At 45.9% G+C, this 27708-nt stretch overlaps 4 protein-coding genes across 6 annotated transcripts in view; 2 read left to right on the top strand and 2 right to left on the bottom strand.

The window, feature by feature from the left end:
* On the bottom strand, positions 1-2479 carry MIS12 (MIS12 kinetochore complex component). 2 transcript variants are annotated; one of them, XM_042442890.1, is made up of 2 exons: positions 2117-2479; positions 1-1322 (listed from the first exon to the last, which is right to left on the bottom strand). In XM_042442890.1, the coding sequence occupies exon 2, from the start codon at positions 1306-1308 to the stop codon at positions 691-693; it is 618 nt and encodes a 205-aa protein (XP_042298824.1). In that variant the 5' UTR covers positions 1309-1322; positions 2117-2479; the 3' UTR covers positions 1-690. The 2 variants fall into 2 exon arrangements, with proteins under 2 accessions (XP_042298824.1, XP_042298825.1); XM_042442891.1 differs by having other exon boundaries at positions 2190-2479.
* Positions 1-27708, bottom strand: part of UBE2G1 (ubiquitin conjugating enzyme E2 G1) — a 554317-nt gene that overhangs the window by 34965 nt on the left and 491644 nt on the right. The gene's annotated exons all lie outside the window — the stretch shown is intronic.
* On the top strand, positions 2471-27238 carry DERL2 (derlin 2). The gene is given in 21 exon segments (XM_042442889.1): positions 2471-2632; positions 4242-4307; positions 4744-4776; positions 4778-4824; positions 5659-5683; positions 5685-5735; positions 6452-6522; positions 6524-6675; positions 7496-7583; positions 10084-11205; positions 17282-17442; positions 18330-18557; positions 18764-18934; positions 20213-20398; positions 20695-20806; positions 21840-21999; positions 22246-22334; positions 23728-23855; positions 24093-24296; positions 24583-24669; positions 25161-27238. Coding segments are annotated over 10 exon segments (732 nt in total). The 5' UTR covers positions 2471-2539; the 3' UTR covers positions 10190-11205; positions 17282-17442; positions 18330-18557; positions 18764-18934; positions 20213-20398; positions 20695-20806; positions 21840-21999; positions 22246-22334; positions 23728-23855; positions 24093-24296; positions 24583-24669; positions 25161-27238.
* Positions 18399-27238, top strand: DHX33 (DEAH-box helicase 33). Its single transcript, XM_042442873.1, has 10 exons — positions 18399-18557; positions 18764-18934; positions 20213-20398; positions 20695-20806; positions 21840-21999; positions 22246-22334; positions 23728-23855; positions 24093-24296; positions 24583-24669; positions 25161-27238. The coding sequence occupies exons 1-10, from the start codon at positions 18399-18401 to the stop codon at positions 25467-25469; spliced, it is 1605 nt and encodes a 534-aa protein (XP_042298807.1). The 3' UTR covers positions 25470-27238.

Below are 27708 nucleotides of genomic sequence, written 5' to 3'. Positions count from 1 at the left end.
TGTTCGAAAGCATCCTTTAATTTTTATTGTGGTTCAGAGACCCAGAGAAAGGCAAAGAATCTAATTTACTAGGTATATACAACTTTGTGGTTACAGATCCAACAAGTTTAGTAGGTAGCAGTTCTCATAGAGTATTGATAGGATGCAAATAGAGGCGGATTTGGGAAGGGAGATAAAGAATACAGTTCAAAGTTTGGAAAGTTACTTCTGGTTTACAACTCCTATAAGTACCTCAGCCTAAAAGAAGAGCATTTTCCAAGCTAGGCACATCTGCAGCGCATGCCTCTTACAAATGATGCTGAGGTCCCTGAAAGAAGCGCACACAAAGTAGGTCATTTTGTGGTATTAGAAGCCATTGCAAAGGTCCAAACCACACTGTGGAAATGATCCGGTTTGAGACCGCTTTAACGTCCCTGGCTCAATGCGAGGGAATTTGGGGGGCTGTAGTTTTGTGGGACCTTCAGCTTTCTCAATTGGGAGCCCTGGTGCCACCGCAAACTACAATTCCCAGGGTTTTGCAGCACTGAAGCAGAGCAGTTAAAGGAGTCTCAAACCGGATTATTTCTGCAGTGTGTTCTGGGCACCATTGATGCTCTGGGCATGATGATACTTTTGAGAGGAGAGGCAATGAAATGGATTTGGTGGCTATAATAGGAGCAAGGAGGGATCCTTCATGTTTTCCATCCGCCATCACAGTTTCTCCAACTGGTCCATTTTCCGTTCCACTTCCCGCACGACGTCGCGCAGTTTGGTGGCCGTTTTCGTCAAGGCTTCGAAGCCTTCCTTGAGGTTGCCGCCTCCTTCTTCCCGGCTGACGCTGTCCAAGCCGTCAAACCAACGCAGGACCTTTTCGAGGTGCGCCTGGACCACCTTTTGCTCTTCCAGCTCTTCCTGGAGAGCGCATCCGGCGCGCGTTTCAACCTTGAGCCGCTCCTCTCGCCGCCCGACTTCGTCCTGCAGCTCCTGAAACTGTTCGGCGGAGTAAGGGAACTTCTCTTGGACCTGGTGTTCGGGAAGGAGGACGTTTTTTGGGAGGCTGAGCACCGTCCTCAGGAGGGTCTCTTCGATCTGTCCGAAGAGGCTTTCGAAACGCTCCTTCATGAAGGAGAAGAACTGCTCAGTGCCCCTGCGGACGAGGGAAGGTGTGATGCTGCGATGGGCGCTTCCCAGCTTGTTCAGCATGGCCTCCTCCGCAACCAGCATGATGTGCGAAAGGTGGTCCTGGAAGGCGATGTAGATCCGCAGCATCAACGTTTGCGGCGTGAAGCCAAAGAACTGGGTTTCGTAGGCCATCAGGTCCCCCGACATGGTCAGCGATTGGGCTGCGGAGACAGAGAAGAGGAGCCAAAACATTGGTCCTAGTGAGATACCAGAGGATACACTAGATACTAATCATATACTAGAAGGGTCTGTGACCACAGTTATGTGTGTGCGTGTGTTATTCTGCAGCCACAGACCCTTCTAGTATATTATTAGTATCTAGTATATTGTCCAGTATCTTAGTAGGACTAATATTGATTGATTGATGTAACTATATGTGTGTGTGTCTAGTTATATCAATCAATGTTTATTCTATATATATATATATATATATATATATATATATATATTTTTTCTCTCTCTCTCTCTCTATATATATATATATTATTCTATAGATAATTCTATATATAGATTATTCTCTCACTGTATATAGACATTCTATATAATTCTATATATGCATAGATATTCTCTATATGTATATTCTATAGATTGAAAGAGATATTATTCTCTATATACATAGATATTATTCTCTCTCTCTCTATATATATATATATATATATTATTCTATATAGATAGTCTCTCTAGAGAGAGAGATTCTATATATATTATTCTATAGCTATATAATTATTCTATATACAGATCTCTCTGTGTGTGTATATATATACATTATACAGAATATTTATAATTCTCTCTATATATAATATGTCTCTCTTATTATATATAGAGAGAATTATAGATACTATTATATATATATATATATATATATATATATATATATATATATATATATATATATATTTATATATATATATATATATATATATATAAATAATAGTTATTAGTCTCCAGGGTGTACCTCCGTCCTTTCTCCCCCAACAACGGTACTGAAGGCGGGTCACAGCCGCTCGGGCGCCCGGAGCCCCCTATACCTGACTCTGTTGGCCCTTTGCTCAGGATTTGAACTCGCAGCCTCCTTTAATGTTTATCTTCCCGCCAATTCCCCAACCTCCACCATAGAGAGAGAAAGCAAGAGCGGCGGCGACGCGGCGGGGCACTCTCTCCGATCGTCCTCTATGGTCGCTGCCTCCCTGCCTGTCTCCTTCCCATTGGTCCAGCGCGAGGCAGAAGGGAGGTGGAGCCCTCGGATTGGCTGAGGAGAGGCGGAGTGGGCGGGGCCGCGCGGTGATTGGAGGGCGGGTGTCGTTTGGCGTGCGCTGATTGGCCGGGCGGTGGTAGCAGGCGCTGTGAGGCGGCGTCGAGGCCCGTGGCGGCCGCCAAGATGGCGTACCAGACCTTCCGGCAGGAGTACCTGCAGGTGCCCCCGGTCACCAGGGCCTACACCACCGCATGCGTCCTCACCACCGCCGCCGTGGTGAGTCGCTCCCCGGGGAGACCCTGCCTCCGCCAGCCTCCTCTCCCTCCCTCCCTCCCTCACGGCGCCCCGGAAGGCAGGCAGGACGGAGGGGGCTCGGCGCGGAGCGCGCGCGCGAGGGGGATCCTGGGAAGTGTAGTTTTATGGTGGGGCTCCTCACAAACACTACATGATCTCCCCCAGCAGAAGGGCCACAGGAGGGAAGGACACAGGCCTCGGAGGGATGGGCCAGGACTCCAGTTTGGGCCTGAAATAAGACATATTACTCTCTCTATAGAGAGAGAGATTACCCTATATATGTATATATGTATGTATATATATTCTCTATAGATATTATTCTATATAGATACAGATATATATTATTCTCTCTATATATAGATAGATATTGTGTGTGTGTGTATATATATATATATCATATATGTATATATATATATATGTATTTTCTATTATCTCTCGTCTCTATATATATATATATATATATATATATATATATATACTGTCTCTCTCTGTGTATATACAGAATATATATATATATATACACACACACACATAAATATTATTCTCTCCATATATATATATGTGTGTGTGTGTGTGTGTTATTCTATATATAGATATTATTCTCTCTATATAGATAGATACTATTCTATATACAGTATATTCAATATATAGGAATAAATAGATATTATATACCTATATTTGTGTGTGTGTGTGTTATTCTATTTCTCTCTGTACATAGATAGATAGATAGAAATCCATCTTAAGTGAATTGAAATTGTTATTGTGAGACACCTTCGGAGTCCCTTTGGAGAGAAAGGCAGGATAGAAAGTAATTAATTAATTAATTAAATGTAGCCACAAAACAATCTTGTTTGAAATGATAGATAGATAGACAGATAGATACCCTTCAGGTAGTTTTACACTTCATTTTGTGAGCTCTTTATGAGAAGACACTTAAAAAAGCCCTTTAATAAGACAGCACTGCTTTCTCTTTGGTTATTATGCGATGTGGGAAAACCCTCTTTCCCCTTCATGTGCCAAGAACCAAGGCCGTGTTTGTGTTTTTGCGCCATTGTAATTGCGTTCCTTTCCTGGAAGCTCTCCAAAAACCAACACCACTGGTCCCAAGACCACCATTTTGAGTCGCATCCCTTGCTTTGGTAGACCTTCAACACTGAGTGTTAGGTTAGGCCTGGGATGATACCTCTTGAAACCTAAGCATTGGAACCTGTGTGCTAACATTGTGGCGATTGTGTGCTTCCGCATGAACTCTCTGGTTTATGGAATAGCTTTTGGCTTGATTTATTCAGAGACTGACCTTTGCCTTTGCCCAAAGAGCAGCCAGAGACTGAAACCCCAGGCTTCCGAAATGTGGCTCGCCGGTTAAACTCTATAACCCATCACTCTCTCAGCCTCAGGGGAAGGCAATGGCAAACCTCCTCTGAACAAACCTTGCCAAGAAAACCCCACGATAGGTCCATCAGAGACAACCTGAAGGCACACAACAACAACAGCTTACATTAACCTAGCAAACAACATCCCTCCATTCAAAGCAATAGTGAATAACAGTGCATTTAATGGTGACCTCTTTTGTTTCTCTCATTTGTTCCAGCAATTAGAATTGATTACGCCGTTCCAGCTGTATTTCAACCCTGAATTGATATTTAAGCATTTTCAAGTAAGTGCCTTCGCCTTTAGCTGCTGCATATTGACAACATGAATGCACTCTGTACATGTTCAGATAACACTGAGTTTACTCTCATCTCTTCCTCTTGAGAAGAAATGTAGCCTTAAATCCCGCATTTAAAACGATCAGAGGCTTTGCACATTTAATAATATAATCAATAAATAATAATACATCTTATTTTTATCCCGCCTCTCCTTTGAGATCGAGGTGGCATTACAACAATAAAAAGCCGTACAATACGTTAAAATAGCTCCCATTATCCCCTGCCCTGTTAAAATAGATCAACACAGCAATTCAACGATATGATAAAATACAACAAATCACTTCAAAGCGGTCGGAGATAAGGAACAGGACAATTATATCATAATAATAACAATAATGCTTTTATTACAGTCTTTAAACGTTCGGTTTTCTGTCTCTCTCGCAGGTATGGCGGCTCATCACGAACTACCTTTTCTTGTGGGCCGGTTGGGTTTAACTTTTTATTTATATGATATTTTGTATCTTTGTTAATGGTTGTAAGAGTGCAAACCAAGGATGCAAAATCCCAAGCGACGGTTTCCGGTCTCAGAGGAGAGGAACAGTCTCATTGATCTATCTGTCTATCTAAAATGGAACTCATGCCAAGTATAGCTGAAACATTTCGAGTTCGATACATATTTCAGTTATGGGAACTCTGAGTTAACCTTCAGAGTTCAGGTAAACCCTTCAAGATCAGTGGGGTTACTTTTCAGTCACCATAGATACCGAATAAATTTGCCTCATATTAAGTCGAGGGCAGGTTTTTGGGGGGCAAAGTTTAGGCTTTTGATATGTCCATGGATAAGACCGAGGGTAAAACCTAGGACAGTGATGGCAAACCTATGGCAGCCGTGCCAGAGGTGGACTCAGAGCCCTCTGTGGGCACATGTGCCATCTCCCCACACAGAGTTTGCCCCAGAGTTTGTGTACGAGAAAGCCAGGGAGACATGCACTTTGCAATAAATAAGGGGTTTGGGGTTGCAATTGGGCACTCAGCCTCAAAAAGGTTCACCATCACTGACCTAGGAGCATGTAATGAAGGATGATAAGGACGAAGCAAAGGGAAACAATGCCAAAGGACTTACAAAACCCAGTAGGCAAAGCTATTTGTGCCATACTAAAGGCTAGATGAGTGAGAGATTAGAAGGGGTCAATGCTTCCAGGGAAATTAAACTCTTTCCTTTCACCATATATATTTGTAGATGTGTATAACATCAAGTCCTATGGTATAAGAAGGCAGGAGTGGTAGTTTTATAGGCTGGGAAACCTAAAAACGAAGAGTGTGTCCCGGAGCCACTAATTCCTGACCTCATAACTGCAGATATCGCTACTGCCGGATGCTTGAAGGAAGGATCCTTCCGCGGTCGGACGGCAGATTTTGTATTATTGTTCCTTTTGGTGGACGGCTAAGGACTGTATATTTGCTGGGGCTCTAATGGGTTGTGATTTGGAAAACGGGAACGGGGCTGGGAGAAGAAGTGCTTTATCTTCTGGGTGTATCGTGCTGGAGGGATACTTTCCTTGCAGGATGGCTGCTGTACTGCCCCGGAAATCTGGAGCGGCAACGAAATTCAGGTGTCTTTTGAGGGAGAGAGGAAACATGTCTGAAATCTTGAAGTAATTTATGAGAGAGGGGATTGCCCTATACTTCTCTTGGGGGAAAAATGGGAAACATGGGGAAAACTTGAATTACAAAAGCTTGTGCTATAGGGAGAGTTGGACCAAAATAGTGTGTTTAGGGCGCTTCACAGACAGGCCAAAATAAAGCTGCTTCGGGACCCTTGGAGGTATGCTATTTCTATATGATTCCTAATAGTCCAGAAGCCATGCCAAAGCCATAATCTAGTCCTAAGGACTGGAGCGCAGCTTTGGTGCAGCTCGGACCTAGGAACGCATGCACCTTTAACAGGCACACCCCAAAGTGGTGGCGAAGCAGCTTTATTTTTGGGCTGTCTGTATGGGGCCTTAGTTAAGTTATACTTAAGTACCCAAATCAGTGGTTTGCATATATCTAAACATCATCTATATAGTTTTACTGCCAAACCCTAGTACAATTTATGCTACCTATTTGTGCAAAGATAACGAATGGTCTCAATGTCTTGACATGGGTGCAGCGACTCTTTCTTTAACCCTTCTCCTCTCCAGCTTTTGGCTTGTTTGTCAACTTGGCTTGTTTCTTAGGGCAGCGTTACCATAATGCTAGTCTATGGTCTGGAGCCGCAGGAACCTTTTCGTCGGATGAACTTCCTTTGGCTTCTCATCGTCCAGGCCCCGTTTCTCCCATGGGTCCTCTGGGGTTTTCGCTCTGCTGGAAACTCATCAATCGTTGACCTCTTAGGTAAGATCGAGTGGATGAGGAGAAATCCTTCGCTTTTTGTTGTGAAGTTGATAAAACCCAAGCAGTTGATTCTGGTTTCCACATTCTGCGTGACAGCCAGCCAGCCTGGATGTCTTAAACGTTTAAAGACAAGGCGTGTACAATATGAAAACAATCAAAAAGCAACAAGACACATCTAAAACCTGGATTGGAGTGAGAAAGCAACTTGTGGCTTTGCCAGATGTGTGTTATCTTGCATTATAGTTTAAGTTGAGAAGTCGGTACACTCTTGGATCGTGCTTTGAGTCCTTTGTGGAAAAGTGGATATAATAATAATAAAGTCTGAAAGGAAAGAGGAAATCAGGGTCTTTTGTAAGAGATTATCCCTTCCTCCCATACACACGGTGTTTGTGTTCTGATCTCCAGTTCTCTGAAACTGAAGGGAAACAGTCCCTTGGTTCTGGTCTACATCCGTAAGACACCTGAGAAAATACTCGTCCCATATGCATTCGCCTATAATTCAATTTACACAACAAGTTATTGACGTACGTAATTGTTTTAACCGACTTAACTAGTGTCCATTAAATGTTTTCCTCTTAGTAACCTTGTGTCCTTAAAGGGAAAAAAGAGAGTATTTTCTGACATTTCAGCAGTCAATATAGGTTAGTCTTTCATCACTATAAGCAAATTTTTGTCCATCATCCTCCCAAAAACTTAATGGGATGAGGATATTAAGATGGGAGTGCAACTGCAGCGTGACCTTGTTTTTATAAAGGTAGTATTACTTATCGGCAAAAGGGCACCGAGGAAAAGCGCTAACCTTTTCCGCCTCTTGTTCTAGGCATTGCTGTCGGCCACATATATTTCTCTTGGAAGAGTCTTCCCAAACCAGCCGGGAGGAGGAAGGCTTTCTCAACGCCGTCGATTCTGTGAGTGTCTTCTTGTGACACAGGTCTTTGTGGGGTTTTGAAGGAAGAGGGAAAAGAAAAGTGCAGTCTGAATTCAGAGTGTTTGTGTTCAGGGAAGGAATTGCAAAAAGGGGGAAAAGATGGGGCTGCATTTGCAAGGTGTCTTGAATGAGTTTTGGCCTCTCGTTTGCCTTGGTTTCTATAACTAGGGTGGCCTTTGTTTTTAACCTGAACTTCTAATGAAGTTGACCATGCACCGAAACTTGTAGATTGCTAATGGAACCTCACATATCACATTAATTGATCATTATTAAGCTCGTTTATGTAGCGCTGTAAGTTTACACACAGCGCTGTACATATAATCCGTTAATTAGACGGTCCTGCCTCTAGGCTTATAGTCTAAAAAGACACACACAAAAGAAGGGATTGGTAATGGGAAGGGGATCAGTACGGCACTTTCTTCCTCCCTCTGAGGCCTGGACCAAGGCAGAGTATACCTTATAGATAGAGCTGCTTTGAATGCAGAGAGTTTTCAGGTTCAGCCCTCACAAAGTATGAATCAGATTTTTCCTGGGGGTGGCAAGGGAGATGCATCTAAAATGCTGGCTCAAAAGCTTTCACCTCATTGCTGCAGCATCACATGCGGGCAACATCCTTATGGAGAAGCTCCACTTCAGCCCCCCAGCCCTCTCGTTGGGCTGGGAATAACATCTCTCTGAGACCAGAGAATACTGCTGAGTCAGTGCGATAAGTTACTAATAAGATGGGCAGTGGTTGGACTCTGGGTGCTATTGCTGTCCAGGTGTAGAATCATGAGTTGGAAGAGACCGCAAAGGCCATCCAGTCCATCCCTTTCTGCCTTGCAGGAAAGCTCAATCAAAGCATCCCAGACAGAGGCCATCCAGCCTCTAAGGAAGGAGACCCACTTACACTCCGAGGGAGTTTTTCCATGTCCACGGTGGAACAGCAGCATTACTGTCAGGAGGTTCTCCTAATGTTGAGTGGAATCTCTTTTCCTGCAGCTTGCATCCATTGTTTCCGGTCCTAGTCTCTTGGAGCAGCAGAAAACAAGCTTGCTCCCTCCTCAATGACATCCCTTCAGGTATTTTAAACAGGGCTATCATACCCCTCTTAACCTTCTCTTCTCCAGGCAAAACATCCCCAGCTCCCTAAGTTTGCCTCATAGGGCTTCATGGTTTCCAGACCCTCACCATTTTAGTCGCCCTCCTTGGACACACCCACCAGATTTTCAACATCCCTTTTAAATTGGGGTGCCAAAACTGGACACACTATTCCAGGCGGGGCCGACAGATCTACTGTATTGATCTACAACTCCCCACAACCCCATAGGAATGTAGTCTAAGATGTCTGGAGGACATCAGGTTGGGGAAGGCTGGCCTACACAGTCATAATAGTAAGGAAGGGGAGGGTAAGCAGTACTGTTGATGTGTAGTGGCAGTTTTAAAATTCCCATTTAATTGATAAATTCATGTGGCAAAAAGGACAACAACACTTTGCAAAACCACACAGCAAAGATTCCGTTTACAAAGAGCCAAACAGGTTTTGTCCCGTAACAACCATCATATGTATTTATTTATTTATACCCTGCTCTTCAGCCAAAAGGCTATCAGAGCGGCTTATAAATTGTTAATTAGGCATTTAATATTTTAAATTAGACAATAATATTTTTGTGAAGGATGCTTGGTGAATAACACTGTCTGTTCATAAAGCTGTTCCGCTAAACCCAGTATCCATAATTCAGACAAGCGGAATAATGGGTCAAAATGGGCCTGGAAAGCGAGGAGCCCCTCCAAACCATAATTGGTGGCATCTTCTTGCTCCCTAAAACACACAGTTGTCAACCCCAGAAGCAAAAGAGAACAAACGGACATCGAAGCAAGTCAAGGATGTGTGGTTTTGTTATGTTGTTGTTTTTATTCCAGGGTTCAAAAGCAGTTTTGGGGAACTTCTCAGGGCAGGAGCACATTCACATGATAGGTGGGGCTGAATGTATTGAATGTATTGGAAATGGTGGAAGCCAGAAAACCACCGCAGTTTACCTTCCAGCGCTTTCTTGTCAGTAACTTAGGCCTGTTCCAGACTGCCAAAATAAAGCTGCTTTAGGTCTCTTTGGAGGTATGCTGTTTAAATGATGCATGCATCGTAAGAATCTGGAAGCTGCACCAAAGCTGCCCTCCAGTGCTAAGGAATGGAGTCTGGCTTTGGCGCAACCTCCGGACTCTTAGGACCCAGGCGTCATTTAAATAGCATGTCTCCAAAGAGACCCCAAGCAGCTTTATTTTTGGCAGTCTGTAACAGGCCTTAGCCACCCTAAAGCCAACCTTTTAGAACAGAAGGAAGGATCCCATACTGAAATTGGGGTGTGTGACTGGGAAGTCTTAAAGGGCCAGAATGGGATCTTAGGAGGGCTGGAGTTGCCATCGCCTCCCAAATAGGGCAAGGAATTGTCGGCCAGGTTTGACCTCATGGTGAGCCTTCTTTTTTAAAACTTGCTTAACAGGAAAGCAATATTTGACACCCCAGAAGACGACCCCAATTACAACCCGCTGCCGGAAGAGCGACCCGGAGGCTTTGCCTGGGGCGAAGGGCAGCGCCTGGGAGGCTGAAGGGAGGCTGCCAGGCCCTTACCTGAGAGGAGAGACACCCAGGAGAAGATGGATCCCCTTGCCCTTCTCTGGTGGAGAAAGGGAGTTTTGACACTTTGACTGGCCTGGACATACGAAGCACTTTGCGGGACAAAAAGACAAACACATTACATCCACGTCAAAAGACGTATAACCAGCGGCGATGCCAAGTCCTCACAAAGAGGGCTTTGCTGTACGAAAGGCTCAGAGGCGCTAGTTTTGCGTGAGCTGAGAACTGAAACGGCAACTTTCTCGAGACATCTCCTGAGACCCTCAGTTCTTGTGTATATACAGAAAATACATATAAATATATATATATATTTTGAATGCGTTTCTCCCCCCAATTTTATTTGATACAAGAACTGGAGAACTTTAAAACAGACAAATAAACCTTTTGATTTAATTCTTCGTTGTGAGCCGGTTAACATTTCCCTTTAATGTCCGACGCTGGCAAAAACGCTTCTGAAACAAACCAGCGTAGAAGAGCCAGTTTTATCCTTCAAAGACCTGGGTGGATTTTGCCATTTTGCCGCCATACTTAAATGTTTACAAAAGTTACTCTACCGCTACACTTGCGAGAAAGGGAAAAGGAGGTATTTGCCTGGTTGTTACTACCATGTCTCTGTTTTAAGACCTAGAATTGGGACCTACAACCATCTGCATACAATCGCACCGCGTTTCAGTTTGAAAGAGCAACTTCCTAGTTGCGTTACGGACGAAAAAGATGGGTGCTTTGGCTACATATGGCTCCTGCGCCGCGTTCTCTCTGCAAGTGACACATTTTTGTCACTTGTTCTGCAGCCAAAGCTTGGAAGAGTTCCTTTTTTTGAACCAAAATTCGCCTAGCAACTGGTTGGTGGATTCTGGGAGCTGTAGTAAAAACAGAAGTATCCTCCGACTACAGCCTAAAGCAGCTACCGAAGCCATGCACAAGAAAGGCTGGACAACGCAGCTGTAGATATGTCTGCTTAGAAGCAAGTGGGCCTTATACCCAGGATGTGAGTAGAGATTTGCAGCCAGACAGTGCAATCCTAACGTAAAGATAAGGTGGTAGTAGAGGGTAGTGGTTAGGCAGAAGTAGAATTGTCCTTCTGACGGCTAGTTTCAGATTTGCTGATAAAGCAATCTGGTAGACCAGCCTTGACAGGGGAGCTAAGGAGAGGAGAAGGTATGGGATCCACATCATCTCACAGCCACAACGCTGGCACTAAGATCAAGACTAGGATAGTCCTAAGTAACTTGCAACACCAGTATGTTGAGAGGGGTTATGTTTAGCTGGCCTAGTGCTGGCTCACCTTGGCCAGTTTGGTTATCGTGACTTCATGCTACAATCCTCAGCAATCCTGTTTTTATATACTATTGGTGTTTGGCTGTTCTGGTTTGGCATATCCCTTCAGTCCCACGTCCGTCTGGCATTCCTTGTCTTCCTAGCTTTTTCATTCTTAGGACGTTGCTTTCTCACAAAAGGTGGAACGGCTTCCTGTGACTTATCTGAAAAGGAGGTATCGGGTCTGTGCAAAATCCCACACAATCCTCTTGGTGGAAAGAAGAGGAAATCCAGGTTCTCAAGAGAAAAAGCTGTACTCGAGAAAGAAAGAAATGGTTTCTAGGAAACTCTTGGGTCTTGCCTACATCAGGGATGGCCATAGGGCTCTGTAAGTGTTTTATTGGAGCACTCGCTCCCCTCTAAGAAAAATAAGATTGTTTTGAAGAAGTGGGCATGTGAAAGAAAGATACTTGAGCACAGAAGAGATATAGTGGTTCCAATGCAGACGTAGCAGCAACACTGAGCACCTCCAGGGTTTAGATTGCTTGGGCAAATAACTCTTGGTCTCAGAGGAAGGTCATGGCAATAAATGGTGCCAAGAAAACCCCATGGCAGGAGTCGCCCAATTGTTGTGTTGTTTCTGGCTTAAGGTACGTAACCCTATCATGGGATTTTCGTAGCCTGATTTGTTTGGGTAGAGGGATTGCCTTTGCCTACTGTGTTCCTTTTGTTGGACTGGATGGGTCTTATGGTCTCTTCCAACTCTGAGGCTGAGAGAGTGTGACTTGCCCAAGGCCACCCAACGGGTCTCCATAACTGAGCGGAGATTTGAACTCTGGTCTCCAGGGACATAGTCATGACACTCAAAGCACTACACCGTGGACATATGTCCGAAATACCTTGGAAGCACACAATCTATAGTGACCCAATGAATGTGAGACCCGCAAAAGCTCCTGCCATCAAATATCCCGCTCAGGTCTTGAAAAGTGAAGGGAGCTGGGATTTTCCTGGTTTGAGCCCATCTAATGTGATCATCCTCTTTTCCTACCGCCTTCCACTTTGCCAGGCATTTTCTTTTCAAGTCAGTCACATATGTCCAAAGCATGGCAGCCTCAGGTAAGACATTTTTGCATCTAGTGACATCCAGGCTCGATTTGATACCGCTTTTGTCTGCCGCAGCTCCGTCCTACAGAATACTGGGCTTTGTAGTCTTGTGAGTACACTTTGGAAGAGGAGGGTAAAGACCCTGCAAAACTATAAATCCCAGGATTCTGTGCAATGGAGCTACAGCACTTAAAGTGGTGTCGAACTGTGTTATTTCTACAGCATAGATGCACCTTGTTGGGAATAGCTGTTAAATTTATGTACAGTACAGTGAAACTTTGGTATCTGCTAAGGTTTTATATATACACACACATACATATATACATACAGAGGGGGTTAATATTTTCAGGTTGTGGATGGTTGGATCAGTGGCTTCAGAGGGTTGACTATGCAGGAGAATTCAAAAACCTGTCTGAGACTGGAAAAATCAATACGCAAAGACACCTTGCAGTGCCTTTTGAAACTAATGGAAATAGAAGATTCAAAGATATAGCCATGTTAGTCTGTAGAATCAGTACATAGAGAGATCTTGTGACATCTCTGAGACACACTGAAAGAAAAAGAAATTGGCAGCATGAGCTTCTTAGACTTTGGTCTCCTTCCTCAGATGCATTTGGAAAGATAGCAAGGGGTAGCCATGTTGGTCAAATAGCGAATTACAATATCATCCCAAATCCACAAGAGAGATACCTTTATTGGGCCAACCAAAATGCACAAAATACATGTTGCAGGCTCCACTGGCCAGTTGTTAACTTCATTGTTGTTCCCTTCCCTCCAATCTGCCCTGACTCATGGCGGCCCTTTGGATGAGACACCTCCAAGGCCCCTTAACCTCCACTATTCTGCTTTAGTCTTCTAGATTGATGCCCATGACTTCTCTGAACCCATCCATCTAGCATGCAGCCTCCCTCTCTTTCTGCTTCCCTCCACCTTTCCCAGCATTATGGTCTTTTCCAATGAGACCTTCCTTCTCATGATGTCTCCGAAGTACAACAACCTCAGCTTCATCATCTTGGCTTCCAGGGAAATTCTGGCTCGATCTGCTCTAGGGCCCATTTGCTTGTCTTTTTGGCCGTCCGTGGGATCCTTGTCCCTCTTCTCCAGCATCACATCTCCGATGAATTAATTACCTTCCTATCTTCTTTCTTAATATCCAGCTCTCACATCCATAGATGATAACAGGGAATACGATGGTTTGCATGATTCTAACATTGGTCCTCAGTTGCATATCTGCATTTTAGGATCTTTTCCAGTTCTTTCATAGCTGCCTCCCCATTCTTAATCTTCTTCTCATTCCCTGGCTTTAGACCCTGTTCCTATCAATGCCAAGCACTCCTTTACTATTTCTGTTTCCTCATTGGGTTGAATTTCTCCATGGTCGTCATTTTTGTTTTCTCTATGCCTGCCTTTATACTTTCTTCCTTGACCTTCCTTAGCAGTTGTTCCAGGTCTGGGTAGGTTTTCTGCTGCCGTCTGTGTATCTTTTTAGATGGTTGGAAACCACACAGGAGAACAAACAACTGGAAAGTGTGAGAGTCTTAGGCCTGCGTTTGTGCTGTTTTTTTGTGGGGACGTACTAAAGCAAATGACAATATTTGCCCATAAGGAAAGCACACTTGACCATAGAGAGTCATTAAAGAATATCTGTCCATTGGGAAGCATGGGAGAATACATGCCCATTGGGATACATGGGGGAACAGTTGGGCATATTGAAACCTTGGACAATGCTAGGGAAGGAGAGAGGGAACTTGTTCATAAGGAAGTATCTGTGCATGGGAAACCTAAGAGAGGGATTCATAGGTTAATAGGTATGTATCAGCTATGTTTCTCTATGAGCCAAGTATCCCCAATGGTTCCTATGGGGCACATATCCCCAATGGTTCCCTATGGAAATATCCCCCAATGGTCCCTAGGGCAATATCCCCCAATGGTTCCCTATGGCAAATATCCCAATGGTTCCCTAGGGCAAAATATCCCCCAATGGTCCCTATGGGCAAATATCCCCCAATGTCCCTATGGGCAAAATCCCAATGGTTCCCTATGGGCAAATATCCCCCAATGGTTTCCCTCAAATACCACAATGGGCCCAATCAAATCCCCCAAGGTTCCCTATGGGAAAATATCCCCCAAATGGTTCCCTAGGCAAATATCACCCATGGTCCCTATGGGCAAAATATCCCCAATGGTTCCCTATGGGCAAATATCCCCCCATGGTTCCCTATGGGCAAATATCCCCCCCCCATCCATGCCCCCATGGTTTCCCTATGGGCAATAATACCCCAATGGTTCCCTATGGGCAATATCCCCAATGGTTCCCTATGGGCAAATATTCCCAATGGTTCCCTATGGGCAATCCCCAATGGTTCCCTATGGGCAAATATTCCCAATGGTCCCTATGGGCAAATATCCCCCCATGGTTCCCTATGGGCCAAATATCCCCCAATGGTTCCCTATGGCAATATCCCCCAATGGTTCCCTATGGGCCAATATTCCCCATGGTTCCCTATGGGCAAATATCCCCCATGGTTCCTATGGCAATATCCCCCATGGTTCCCTATGGGCAAATATTCCCCATGGTTCCCTATGGGCAAATATCCCCCAATGGTTCCCTATGGGCAAATATCCCCCCATGGTTCCCTTGGGCAAATATCCCCCCATGGTTCCCTAGGGGCAAATATCCCCCATGGTTCCCTATGGGCCAATATTCCCCATGGTTCCCTATGGGCAACTATTCCCCATGGTTCCCTATGGGCAAATATTCCCCATGGTTCCCTATGGGCAATATCCCCAATGGTTCCTATGGCAAATTCCCCATGGTCCCTAGGGCAAATATCCCCAATGGTTCCCTATGGGCAAATATCCCAATGGTTCCCTATGGGCACATATCCCCCATGTTCCCTATGGGCAAATATCCCCATGGTTCCCTATGGGCAAATATTCCCCCATGTGTCCTATGGGCAAATATCCCCCTGGTTCCCTATGGGCAATATCCCCCCATGGTTCCCTATGGGCAAAATATTCCCCATGGTTCCTAGGGCACATATCCCATGGTTCCCTTGGGCAATATCCCCCCAGGTTCCCTATGGGCAAATATCCCCCCATGGTTCCTTGGGCAAATATCCCCCAATGGTTCCCTATGGGCAAATATTCCCCATGGTTCCCTATGGCGCAATATCCCCAATGGTTCCTTATGGGCCCGTGCCCTTTTTTCTCGCCATGCGCCTCTCCGCGCGCGGTGGCGCTGCTCCTTCAGAAGCAAGCCGGGCCGCACTGCGCATGCTCAAGGGGCGGAAAATACATTTCCCAGAAGGCTGCGCGCGCGCGTTTTGATGCGTTCAAGCGCGTCTTCCGCGCGGGCATGCCGGGTCGTAGTCCCGGGAACCCACGTTCCCTGAAAGCGCGGCGGAGGATGCCTCAGCGGGGCTGCGAGCTGCTTCCTCCAGTCAAGAGGCCCAAGCTGGGCTCTCAGGGCAACGCGGAGGGCCATGCCGCTAGCAACGCCCGGAGGGAAGCGCCACACGACGACGCCGACACCGTCGTCCTCGTCCTCCTCCTCGCTCTCGTCCTCTTCGTCGCCTCCTCTTTCTCCTCCGCCTCAGGGATCGAGAGCCAGCGCCGGAGCCTGCCCATTTTCAGGCCCGAGGGACGCTGCTTGGGCAATGAGGAGCCCTCGAATGCGCCGTCCTCATCGGTGGGCCTTTCTCACAACTAGGGGAAAATTATGGGGGGGGGCTTGTGGAGTCCACGCCCTCTGAGATGGCAGGGGCCCCGCCCTTGTGGCGGTGATTGTGTGTGAGGAGGCCACGCCCCCTTCGGCGGGATTGGAGGAGCGCCTCCATGGCAGAAAGGAGGGTTTGTGGAAGCCACGCCCCTTAGGGCGGGGATTGAATTAGCTCCCTCTTTCAACCTTTGGGAGGCCACACCCCTCTGGACGGGGATTTGAGGAGCCCCTCTCAATGGCAGAAAGGAGGGTTTGTGGAGGCCACGCCCATTAAGGGCGGGGATTGGATAGCTCCCTCTTTCATCCTTTGGGAGGCCACGCCTCTGGGCGGGGATTGGAGGAGCCCCTCATGGCAGAAAGGAGGGTTTGTGGAGGCCACGCCCCTTATGGTCAGGGATTGGAGGAGCCCTTCTCAATGACAGAAAGGAGGCTGTGGAGGCCACGCCCTTTAGGGCGGGGTTTGGAGGAGATCCTCCTTTCACTGCAGCTGAAAGGGAGGATCTCTCCCAACCCGCCCCAAATGGCGTGGCCTCACAAACCCCTCCCTTGGCATGTCATTCTCTTCTCCTCCATCTATTTGCCTCCCTTGCCTGAGGGGGCGGGGCTTCTGCCTCTGTTGTTGTTGTTTTTTGTTGTTGTGTGTGCCTTCCTAGTTTATGTATTCACTCCCAAGACCGCTTGCCCTAGAGCTTCCTTGGCACCTCAGCATCCTTTTCATTATTGCTGTATAATATTACATGTTATTATACTGTATTATTTATGAACATGTATAGAATCAGTGTGTAGAGACTCATTGCACCTTTGAGACTCCCGAAAGGAAGAAGTTGGCAGCAGCAAGGCCTTTCCTAGACCTAAATCCACTTCCTCAGATGCATTAGGGAGTAGACTGAAGTCTGTGGGCGCTCAGTGGGGAGGGGGGAAAGAGCAGAAACATCCTTCTTGCGTTGTCGCATCTTATATGGACGCCGTTGTCGTTCTGCAGGGGAAACGGGGTCCGGGAAGACGACCCAAATCCCGCAGTACCTCTACGAAGGAGGGATCGGGCGCCAAGGCATAGTTGCCGTGACGCAGCCTCGCCGGGTGGCCGCCATATCCCTTGCCACCCGCGTCTCGGACGAGAAGAAAACGGAGCTGGGGAAACTGGTACGTCGGACTTTGACTGAGCTAAGCCTACAGAAATCCTTGTGGTGACCTGCTATAGCTGTGGCTGCATCCACATTGCAGAAATAACCCAGTTTGAGGCCGCTTTAACTGCCCTGGCTCAGTGCTAGGGAATCCTGGGAACTATGGTTTTGCAAGACATTTGGCCTCCTCTCCGACAATAGACTACAATTCCCAGGATCCTCTAGTACTGAGTCGGTGCAGTTAAAGCACTCTCAAACTGGACTATTTCCACAGATAAGAAGAAATAGGAAAGAGATTCCTAGAAAAAGGCAAGTAAGAGATGAAAGTGAAAGTGAAGAATAGGGATAGATAGAGATTAGTAGAGAGTATGATGAAGGAGGATGTAAATCGGAGAAGGTATGAGTAAGGGAAGGAGGCAGGCGAAAGTGAAAGGTAATGGTAGGAGGAGAAGGATGAAGAAGGTTTTGAAGGGAAGAGTGGGAGAGGAGAAAAGCATGGGGTCATAAGAAAGAGAGGGAAGGTTAATATAAAGGAGAAGAAGAAGGTAAAGGGGGAAAGAAATATCGAGGAGTGGTAGGGACAGAAAGTATACAGAGTGAATGAGGAAGGAAGGAAGGAAGGAAGGAAGGAAGGAAGGAAGGAAGGGGATTTCATAGATTTCATAGAGTTTGATATAAGGTTGACTATAAGGTTGAAGGTATGAGCTGATAATTTTATGTGAGATCCCTTGAGATACGGATATGTTTTTGTGTTTTTGTTTGAATCTGAGAGTGCTTTAAGGTGATATAAAAACTTTGAATAAAGATATTAAAAAACTAAACATGGAAACATGCAAAACTCGCACCTTGACCTAACGTCCGTCCTTCCTTCCTCCTCTTCCCAATGCTTTTCCCTCCTCCTTTCAGGTTGGCTACACCGTGCGCTTTGAGGACTTCACCTCCGAGGAGACGAAAATCAAGTTCCTGACGGACGGGATGCTGCTCCGGGAAGCCATCGGGGACCCCCTGATGCACAAGTACAGCGTTGTCGTTTTGGACGAAGCGCACGAGCGCACTGTCCACACCGACGTTCTCTTCGGAGTGGTGAAGGCGGCCCAAAAGAAGCGGAAGGAGCTGGGGAAGTTGCCGCTAAAAGTGAGCTTTGGAAGGTGGCCACACTGGCAGATGGGAGTTCGAATCCGAGGGGGCCGGGTTGGAGGCGGATGGAGAAACACTGATCTGTGGTTCTGCTTTATCAACCACTGAGGCTCATTCTGTCTAATTCATGCCATAGTCAAGAATGCTTGTCTTTGAGCACAAACCTTGGTAAGAACCATCCTCTTTCCATACTGTTTTCACAGGTGGTTGTCATGTCGGCTACCATGGATGTGGACCTGTTTTCCCAGTACTTCAACGGAGCCCCTGTCCTTTACCTCGAGGGCCGGCAGCATCCCATCCAGATCTTCTACGCAAAGCAACCTCAGAGCGATTACCTCCAAGCGGCGCTAGTCACGGTCTTCCAAATTCATCAGGTACCCCAGATTTCGGTATTTCGACATCTATATACATTTAAGTGCTACATTTTATCTGGCCTTCCTCTAAGGATGGACTTTATGATGTTGTCCAGGGTTCTTCCCATCTTCCGGACCGCTACCCAGTGTGTTCCTTCAGCAACCTTGCAAAATGGGTTAGACACAAAAATGGTCACTGGTTCACCATCACTTGAGATCAGTGGCTCAGAAGAGATCCAGGCTTTCTGTGTTTAAGTCCGACACACTGACCATGGAAGTATGCTGGTATAGAGGACCCAGGGTCCATTTTTGTCTTCTTCTAGACCAGCAGTTCTCAACCTGTGAGTCAAGACCGTTTTGGGGGTCGAACAACCCTTTCATAAGAGTTACCAAAGACCCAGGGTTAGTACCATAGTCTATAATATTCTAGTGCAGCGGTTCTCAACCTGTGGGTTGCGACCCCTTTGTGGTTCTTGACCTGTGGGTTGCGACCCCTTTGTGGTTCTCGACCTGTGGGTTGCAGCATTGGGAAGGTTAAGAGCCATTGGTTATACCGCTATCGTTTTCATGAAAATAGAAGTGACCTCTGGTCAATTGCCGGCCTGGGTTTTCAATGTTTGGGACCTTTTTGAGTTTCAGAAGGGTTCCAAACAATGAAAAGGAAGGGTCTTCTTGGATGTCTCCGGAAGCACTTCTTGGAGGTCTCCAGAGGCATGATATGGGAACTCCAGGCCACATGTCCTTAGCATAAGGCTGCAGTATCACAATAGGGCTATTACACTGTGCAGCTGCAGTTGCAGCCCTGTGTAGTTTTGGCCAGTGGCTCTCATGTCAGTGGGATGTTGAATTTTAGCCCCAAGATAGGTTCGGTACCTTAGACAAATTGTTTAAAACTGGGATTAAAATCTGGGGTGATTTTACTCTAAGCCACTATCTCCCACTGCCCCTCTGTTAAGGGCAAAGGAGACGAAATAGTATTTTCCGCTTCAAATGGCATCCCGCGTCTGATGCAGTTTTCAATACTTCTAGTTATGGTTAACACCTTCGTTATTAGTGTCGTGAACACTAGGAAACTGCCAGATCCCTGGTTAGGCTGCCTGTCTGTGTAGCCTAGAATTGTTTCCTCCTCCCAGAAGAGACTCTCTGGGATCCTAGGGGTCTTTCCAAACGCCAGCTGCCTGATCCTCTTCATTGGCCACATTAGGATTTGAACCTGGGAACTTCTTGCGCATAAGGTGTGTGTTCTGCGTCTGAGCAACAGCCACTCATCACTCAAATATATGTATGGTTTCTTTAAAGGAGGCTCCCCCTTCTCATGACATCCTGGTGTTTCTGACGGGTCAGGAAGAGATCGAAGCCATGACCAAAACGTGTCGGGACATCTCCAAGCATCTTCCCGATGGCTGCCCTCAAATGGTCGTAATGCCGCTCTATGCGTCTCTGCCTTACTCACAACAGCTCCGGGTCTTCCAGGTTGCTCCCAAGGTATGTGACCTTCCATATATATATATATGGCAGGAGGAGCTTTCTTCCTACAGTTCTCCTTCTCCCCCTCTGTATTCTGCTTAGTTGTTACGTATGTTTTGCCATTTGGCAAAGGGATGCCATGTCGAACAGCGCTACCCAAAATGGTGGTCCCTGGGCCAGTGCTGGTCCGTAAACAGTTAACTGTTGCAGAGAGCCTCTTTGGATATGTTTTGTTTAACAATAAGGTCGAGAATAAATGTAAAAGAATAAATAATGGCAATAACATTTCTGTATCTCCCCATATCCCCCGCCAGGGTTATCGTAAAGTGATCCTCTCCACCAATATTGCTGAGACTTCCATCACCATACCAGGCATAAAATACGTCGTGGACACAGGGATGGTTAAAGCCAAGAGGTATACACCGGGTACGTAAGTCCCATGTTTTGTGCCTTAACGGACTGGCTGACTCTGGCCATTGACCAACAATAGAGTGAGAGGTGGGTAAATCTGCTGCAGACATTCACTTGTGTTCGTTCATTGAAGCTGAGAGCATAGTATCAAATCTGGGAAGCAGTCGTAGGATTTCCTGCCTTAAGCATTTTAAGACTTTGGCTAGGGTTGCATCTCTCAATAGGGCTTTGACCAAGTCTGTCTACATCCTCCAGCCTTAAAGTAAGATGTTGATGATGACAATTTCCCTGGGACCCTGTGGCTAACAAAGAAAACATACTGATAAAAATGTAGCTGTGAAAATATAAAAAGATATAACGTTAAGATAGATCTAGACCACAGCATTAAAAGCATTGCAGATATTGTTGTCATGTGTCTTCAAGTCAATTCTGCCTTAAGGCGACCCTATCCTAGGGTTTTCTTGGCAAGAGTTACTCCAAGGAGGTTTCCCAATGCCTTTCTCTGAGGCTGAGAGAGTGCGACTTGCCCAGTGGGTTTCTGTGGCTAAGCAAGGAATTGAACCCTGGCCTCCCAGAGTCTGGTTCAACACTTAGACCTCTACATCACTCTAGCTCCCATTGGTTAGATTTATTTATAGATTTGCCTTTGCCTTCCTCTGAGGGTGAGAGTGTGTGACTTACCCAAGGTAAGTGTGTTTCCATAGCTGGGTGTGGATCGACAGTGGAACAGACTCCTTCCTCGGAGTGTAGTGGAGTCTCCTTCCTTGGAGGTCTTTAAGCAAAGGCTAGATGGCCATCTGTCAATGGAGATGCTTTGACTGTGATTTCCTGCATGGCAGAATGGGGTTGGACTGGATGGCCTTTGCGGTCTCTTCCAACTCTATGATTCTATGATTCTATGAACCCTGATCTCCCATAGCCCAGCACTCAGACCACTTCACCATACTGGCTCCCATGTTTTGTGCCTACAAGTTAGAGCCTGATGCGTTCTGCATTTCCTTGCCCTAATGGAAAACGTTGGACAGTGGCCATTTTCTCTCTTTCCTAGAAAGCGGCCTCGAAGTCCTGGCCGTCCAGCGGATCTCCAAGGCCCAGGCTTGGCAACGGGCCGGCCGGGCTGGCAGAGAGGACAGCGGGCTTTGCTACCGCCTCTTTACGGAGGATGAATTTGAGAAGTTCGATAAAATGACGGTGCCAGAGATCCAAAGGTGAGTCTGCGGTTCCCCTTGAGAAGCCGTCTGGAGCTCTTACCATACGATAAACAGGTTCGACAAGAGAGGGGAACAACTGCTCCAGTTTTCTGCCCTGAGATTTTTTTAGCCAGAAGGAAGGTAGTTCGGCAAATCTTGAAAGGCTAGATAGTGCAATCTTCATTTTGTACACTTCATAGAAATTGTACACACTTGGTACAGCAAGATGCAGACGGCTGCCTTTTGGTCTCTCCCCTTCCGCAGGTGTAACTTGGCCAGTGTGATGCTCCACCTTTTGGCGCTGAGGATCCCCAACGTCCTCACTTTTGACTTTATGTCAAAACCGTCTCCAGGTAAGCAAGCTGCAGGTGTGTAGATCCAGGTAGTAAACATGATGGCCAGCAGGGAAGTAGGCTATGAAATGACATATGGTCTGAATGCACAAAGTGGGATGAGCTGGCCTTTGGATTACTCCTTTGAATCCCATTTTATAGAACAATTCGCCTTTTCAGACCATTGATAAACTGATGAGGTAGTTTTTAAAGCAATGAACTAACAGATTTCTAACAGACAGGTATTAAAAAGGCTGTTCCTAAATCTGAAGCTCAAATAATGTGCATAAAGTTGCCTCTTTTTATAAGCGTCTGCTAGAATTAGAAATGGAGGAGGAAGTGATCAAAGAACCGATGGTAAAGTGGGCACAAGACATCAAACAAAACATTATGGCCTGTTCTAGACTGCCAAAATAAAGCTGCTTCGGGTCTCTTTGGAGGTATGCTATTCAAATGATGCATGGGTCCTAAGAGTCCGGAGGTCGCACCAAAGCCACACTCCATTCCTAAGCACTGGAGGGCAGCTTTGGTGCAGCGTCCAGATTCTTAGGATGCATGCATCATTTAAACAGCATACCCCCAAAGAGACCCCAAGCAGCTTTATTTTGGCAGTCTGGAACAGGCCTATGTTACATGAATGGGAAACATCTTGGAATAAAAAATTAAAACATACTTTAAGTTATGAGTTAATAGAGAATTGGTTTAAGATGATGTTTAGATGGCACTTGACCCCGAATAAGTCTGCTAAGATGTATAAAGACATCTCCAACAAATGCTGGAAATGTCAACTGGAAATTGGGACATATTACCAGTCATGGTGGAATTGTAGCTCTGCTAAGAAATATTGGAAGGCAATTCATGGAGTAGTCACAGAAATGCTTCAGCATAATTTACAGATGGACCCTAAGCTTCAGTTATTAAGTATTTGTGATAAGGAAGAACTGGGGGAAAAGACATGGAAAGTTATTATTTTATATTACTACAAGCGCTAGGATAGTGTACGCTAGTAAATGGAAACTATCGGACTGCCTAATGGTAGAAGATTGGTTGAGTAAGTTAATGGATTTAGTGCAATTGGATAAACTTACATGTCTCTTGAGAGGTCAAGACTGGGAAAAGTATAGTCAAACTATGTAATGTAATATGTATGCTTATGTGTTTTTTTTCTCTTTCCTTTTTCTTTGTATGTTAGTTTTGTTGTTATGTGTTTTAATGCAATTAAAATTTATATAGATACATAGATGCCAAGGATTTTGACGTCCATGGGGATGCTGGAACCAAACCCCAGCAGATACGAAAGGCTCACTGTAATGTTCAAAAGCCTGCCTTTCTGAGCAAGGGATGGGGAAAACGTGGTCCCTAGGAAAAGTCAGCACAGTGTGCTTTACATTGTGGCCTCCTTTTGTGTTTGCAGAGGCACTCCAGGCCGCCGCCGAGCAGTTGGCACTCCTGGGTGCGGTGGAAAGAAAAGACGATCAACTGATCCTCACTCCGCTGGGAAGGAAGATGGCCGCCTTTCCCCTGGAGCCCAAATTCTCCAAAGTAAGATACTGACTTGTGGGTTTGCTTCCCTTCATAAAGCCCACAAACAGCCAGCTGTATGAGAAATCCAGCATAGTCGAGAGCTTTTGACGGGGACCAACCACTAAATCTGGGCAACTGAAAATTGGCCTATCTATAGCACTGCAAGAAACACATCCTTTTGGTGTGCTGCCTAGCTTGTTAAACTCCGTTTAAAACACCACCCTCCCTCTCTTTCTCCCTCCGTCTTTTTGGCAGACCATCCTGACGGCCCCCAAGTTCCACTGCAGCGAAGAGATCCTGACCATTGTCTCCCTCCTCTCGGTGGACAGCGTCCTCTACAATCCCCCCTCGCGGCGGGATGAAGTCCAAGCCGTCCGGAAGAAATTCATCTCCAGCGAAGGGGATCACATCACTTTGCTCAACATCTACCGGGCCTTCAAAAACATCAGCGGCAATCGGGTGCGTCACATTGGGCAAGTGGCTGGAGGCCATGAGCGTAATGCCTCTTTTCTTTGCCCCATTGAACACACATGCTACTCTCTAATCCTTTCCCCCATCTGACCTATTCCTCCGTTTCCACTGTTCAGACTGTAAGCATGCCATTGCTCGTGTAGCCAAAAAGAGAGCTTGGCCAAGTTCCTTTTTGGACTACATTTCCCAGAATCCCACAGCGTGAGGACCGAATTCTTGACCTTAACCAGATACCTTCTTTTTCTTATCTTCCCTGTTTCCGTTTTTGTCTCAGGAATGGTGCAAAGAAAACTTTGTGAACAGCAGAAACATGATGCTGGTCTCAGACATCAGAGCTCAGCTGAGGGACATTTGCATCAAGGTAACGCAGGAGGGCTTTAAAATGATATAAATACAGTAACAGAACAGTAATGAGTAGTTTCCCCCCCCCCCCCCCCCGTTTTAATTAATGTCATGTCTGAGTGTGTTGTTTGACAGATTGTGGTTTTGTTATTTGTTATGTTTTGCATCATGCTGTGTTGTATGTTTCTATTGCATTATATGGTTGTACGTTTTTGTCTTGTCTTGCTTATGTTTAGATGTTGTCTTTTGTTATCAGATTTATAACTCTTCACATAAACTCTTTGGGAGCGATACAGCATCACTTCCAGATGTCAAAATGGCAGCCGTGATGATGTGGTTGTGGCCTTCAGGAGCTGCCACCATTTGGCGAGTGCAGCCTCTTGGGCTCCGGAGCATGTCCATTCCTTTTATAGTGCCATGAGTGGGGTCCAGTCCTACACTGGCTATCAATGCGCCTCAAAGTGCATATTAATCCAGTATCTATTTTGCTGTTTCCTCTTCCCCATCCAGCTCTCAATCCCCCTGGAGTCCTCCCGATCCGACACAGGGAACGTCCGCCGCTGCCTGGCCTACAGCCTCTTCATGAACACGGCCGAGCTGCAGCCAGACGGCACCTACACCACCACCGACAGCCACCAGCCGGTGGCCATCCACCCGTCCTCCGTCCTCTTCCACTGCAAGCCGGCCTGCGTCACGTACAATGAGCTGCTCCATACCAGCAAATGCTACATGCGCGACCTCTGCGTGGTGGATGCGGACTGGCTCTACGACGCTGCGCCTGAATATTTCCGCCGGAAGCTCAGGGCCGCCAAGAACTGAAACGGCCTCGCTAGAATTTGGGTCACCAAATATACAAAGACACAGCTGTACCAGTTGTTCCACGAGAGCGGTTCTTCCACACAGAATCACACCTTTCCATAGACATGTAAACCAAGGCACATCGCCTCTTCCAGGAGAGAGATGAGGAACCCTCTGCCATCCATCACTTTGGCCGTGATCATGAAAGCGGATGGGGAGTGAAGCTGCCTGAATAACTTCCATCCATCTCTCTGTGTTAAATGCCTGCTTGTTCGACATAAGAGTCTGCAAATTCGAAGATGGCCGTGTACCACTTAGCTGGAACAATTTGGGTTCGATCCAGGAAAGACTTGGCAAATCGGTGTCTTCGAACACGGCCCAGTTGTGGGCTCTGTCTGCACTGCATTTTAAATTTCTCTCCCATGTGAATTGTGCCAGAAGCGGGAGCATTTTGAAACCCTATTCTTTTTAGGATGGATGGTGCTAAACTCCCTGTCCTTCATTTTTCCTTCATTCCAAATCTTTTAACTCTGAAGTCACTGAAAATGCATCAGTGCACTTTTGGTAGGGAGAAATTGCCAAATGCTTTAACGTTCTGGGAAAATACAGAGCTTGGGGAGGGGGGGAAGTCCTTTCTTGGACTATCACCCCCCAATAATCCCTCTTGCCATGTTGGCTGGGGATTCTGGGATCAGTAGTTTCAGTAGTTCCAAGTTTTGAGTTGAAAAACAGCAGGCAAAATGCTGTTTGAACCTCGGTTTTGTATTGAGGGCAGATGTTAAGATGGCATGGCTTGCCAGGAGCCGTCCAGGTAGAATTGCCTGTAATGCTAAATCAATGATTCCTAAATTTTGGTCCTCCGGATGTTTTGGACTTCAGCTCCCAGGAGCCCCAACTAGCTTGGCCAATAGTCTGGAATTCTGGGAGGTAAAGTCCAAAACATCTGGAGGACCAAAGTTTGGGAATCGTGGTGCTAAATTAATGGAATGAAGCCCGCTGTGGAGCACATTAAGCCACTATGTTGCCTGTCAGATCGGTTTGGTGTTTTAAATGTTCTGGGCCCTCTATGCATTACACATTTATAGCACTGCGATTCCAGTTTAAATATCATAAGAGCATCCTATGGGATCCTAGGGTTTACAGTTTAGAAAGGGATATTTGGAATTCAGAGAGCTAGCGGTGGTTTGAGTGTTGGACTACGACTCCGAAGATTTTACATACTGATTTTACTGACTAACATGGCTATATCTTTGAATTCTGGAGTTCAGGGGTTTGGTTTGCAAACTCTCACTGGGTGACTTTGGGTGAGTCACGCACTCTCAGCTTCAGAAAATATGAGAGGTCACCATAAATCAGAAACGATTTGAAGGCACACAACAACAATCCAGAATTCACATCTGGAGAGCTTTAGTGCGTCAAACTATAAACCCCAGCATTTCATAGGATGCATCCATTGGAGTTCAAGTGAGATAATAAAAAATAATATAGATTATAATGGTATAAGCGTGAAAGGAGTCCCTAACATTTAGAGCAGGAGTGGGCACAAAATGCAGCCTCCATGTGGCCCTCAAACCCTTTTTGTGGCCCCCAGTGAAAGCATTGGCATGATTTTTAAAGCATGATATTTTGCTGCTAAAATTCAGCAGCAAGCTGCGAAACGTAACATGGTTGTGTGAAAAGGAGCAAAACGCACTGTGGCCGACATCGCAGTCAATTTGGTTCCTTTTAATTCAACATCATCAGTCAATATAATGTTCGCTGTTATGTTAATTAAAGTATATTTAAATACATTTAAGGGTTATTTATATTTAATCATAATACAGTAAATACGGTTGGAGGGAATTGTGTTAATGAGGTAAATAGTAACGCATGTGGTAATATTTAATTAGAAAGTAATATTTAATTATGTGAAGTCGAAGGCTTTCATGGCTGGCATCCATATTTTTTGTGGGTTTTTCGGGCTCTGTGGCCATGTTCTAGAAGAGTTACTTCCTGACGTTTCCCCAGCATCTGTGGCTGGCATCTTCAGAGAATATACCCCACTCTCTTCCATGCCAGCGTTCTCTGAAGATGCCAGCCACAGACGCTGGCGAAACGTCAGGAAGAAACTCTTCTAAAACCTAGACACAGAGCCCGAAAAACCCACAAAAAAACTAATATTTAATTAATTTCACTTAATTTTACTCTCATTTACACACAAGTAGCTAACGCTTATGTCTTTGCAGGTGAGACCAAATTAGGAGGTCCTCCAGTGCAACTC

This window comes from Sceloporus undulatus, chromosome 11, assembly GCF_019175285.1.
Source record: "Sceloporus undulatus isolate JIND9_A2432 ecotype Alabama chromosome 11, SceUnd_v1.1, whole genome shotgun sequence".
Lineage (NCBI taxonomy): Eukaryota > Metazoa > Chordata > Lepidosauria > Squamata > Phrynosomatidae > Sceloporus > Sceloporus undulatus.
Note: the sequence above shows the minus strand (reverse complement) of the source record. Positions and strands in the feature narration are given on the sequence as shown.

Coding starts and splice junctions, on each gene's coding strand:
- DHX33 (XM_042442873.1), top strand. CDS start 18,399: ATGCTGCTCCGGGAAGCCATCGGGGACCCCCTGATGCACAAGTACAGC. Junction 18,558..18,763: donor TGGGGAAGTTGCCGCTAAAA/GTGAGCTTTGGA, acceptor CTGTTTTCACAG/GTGGTTGTCATGTCGGCTAC. Junction 22,335..23,727: donor TATGTCAAAACCGTCTCCAG/GTAAGCAAGCTG, acceptor TTGTGTTTGCAG/AGGCACTCCAGGCCGCCGCC.
- MIS12 (XM_042442890.1), bottom strand. CDS start 1,308: ATGTCGGGGGACCTGATGGCCTACGAAACCCAGTTCTTTGGCTTCACG.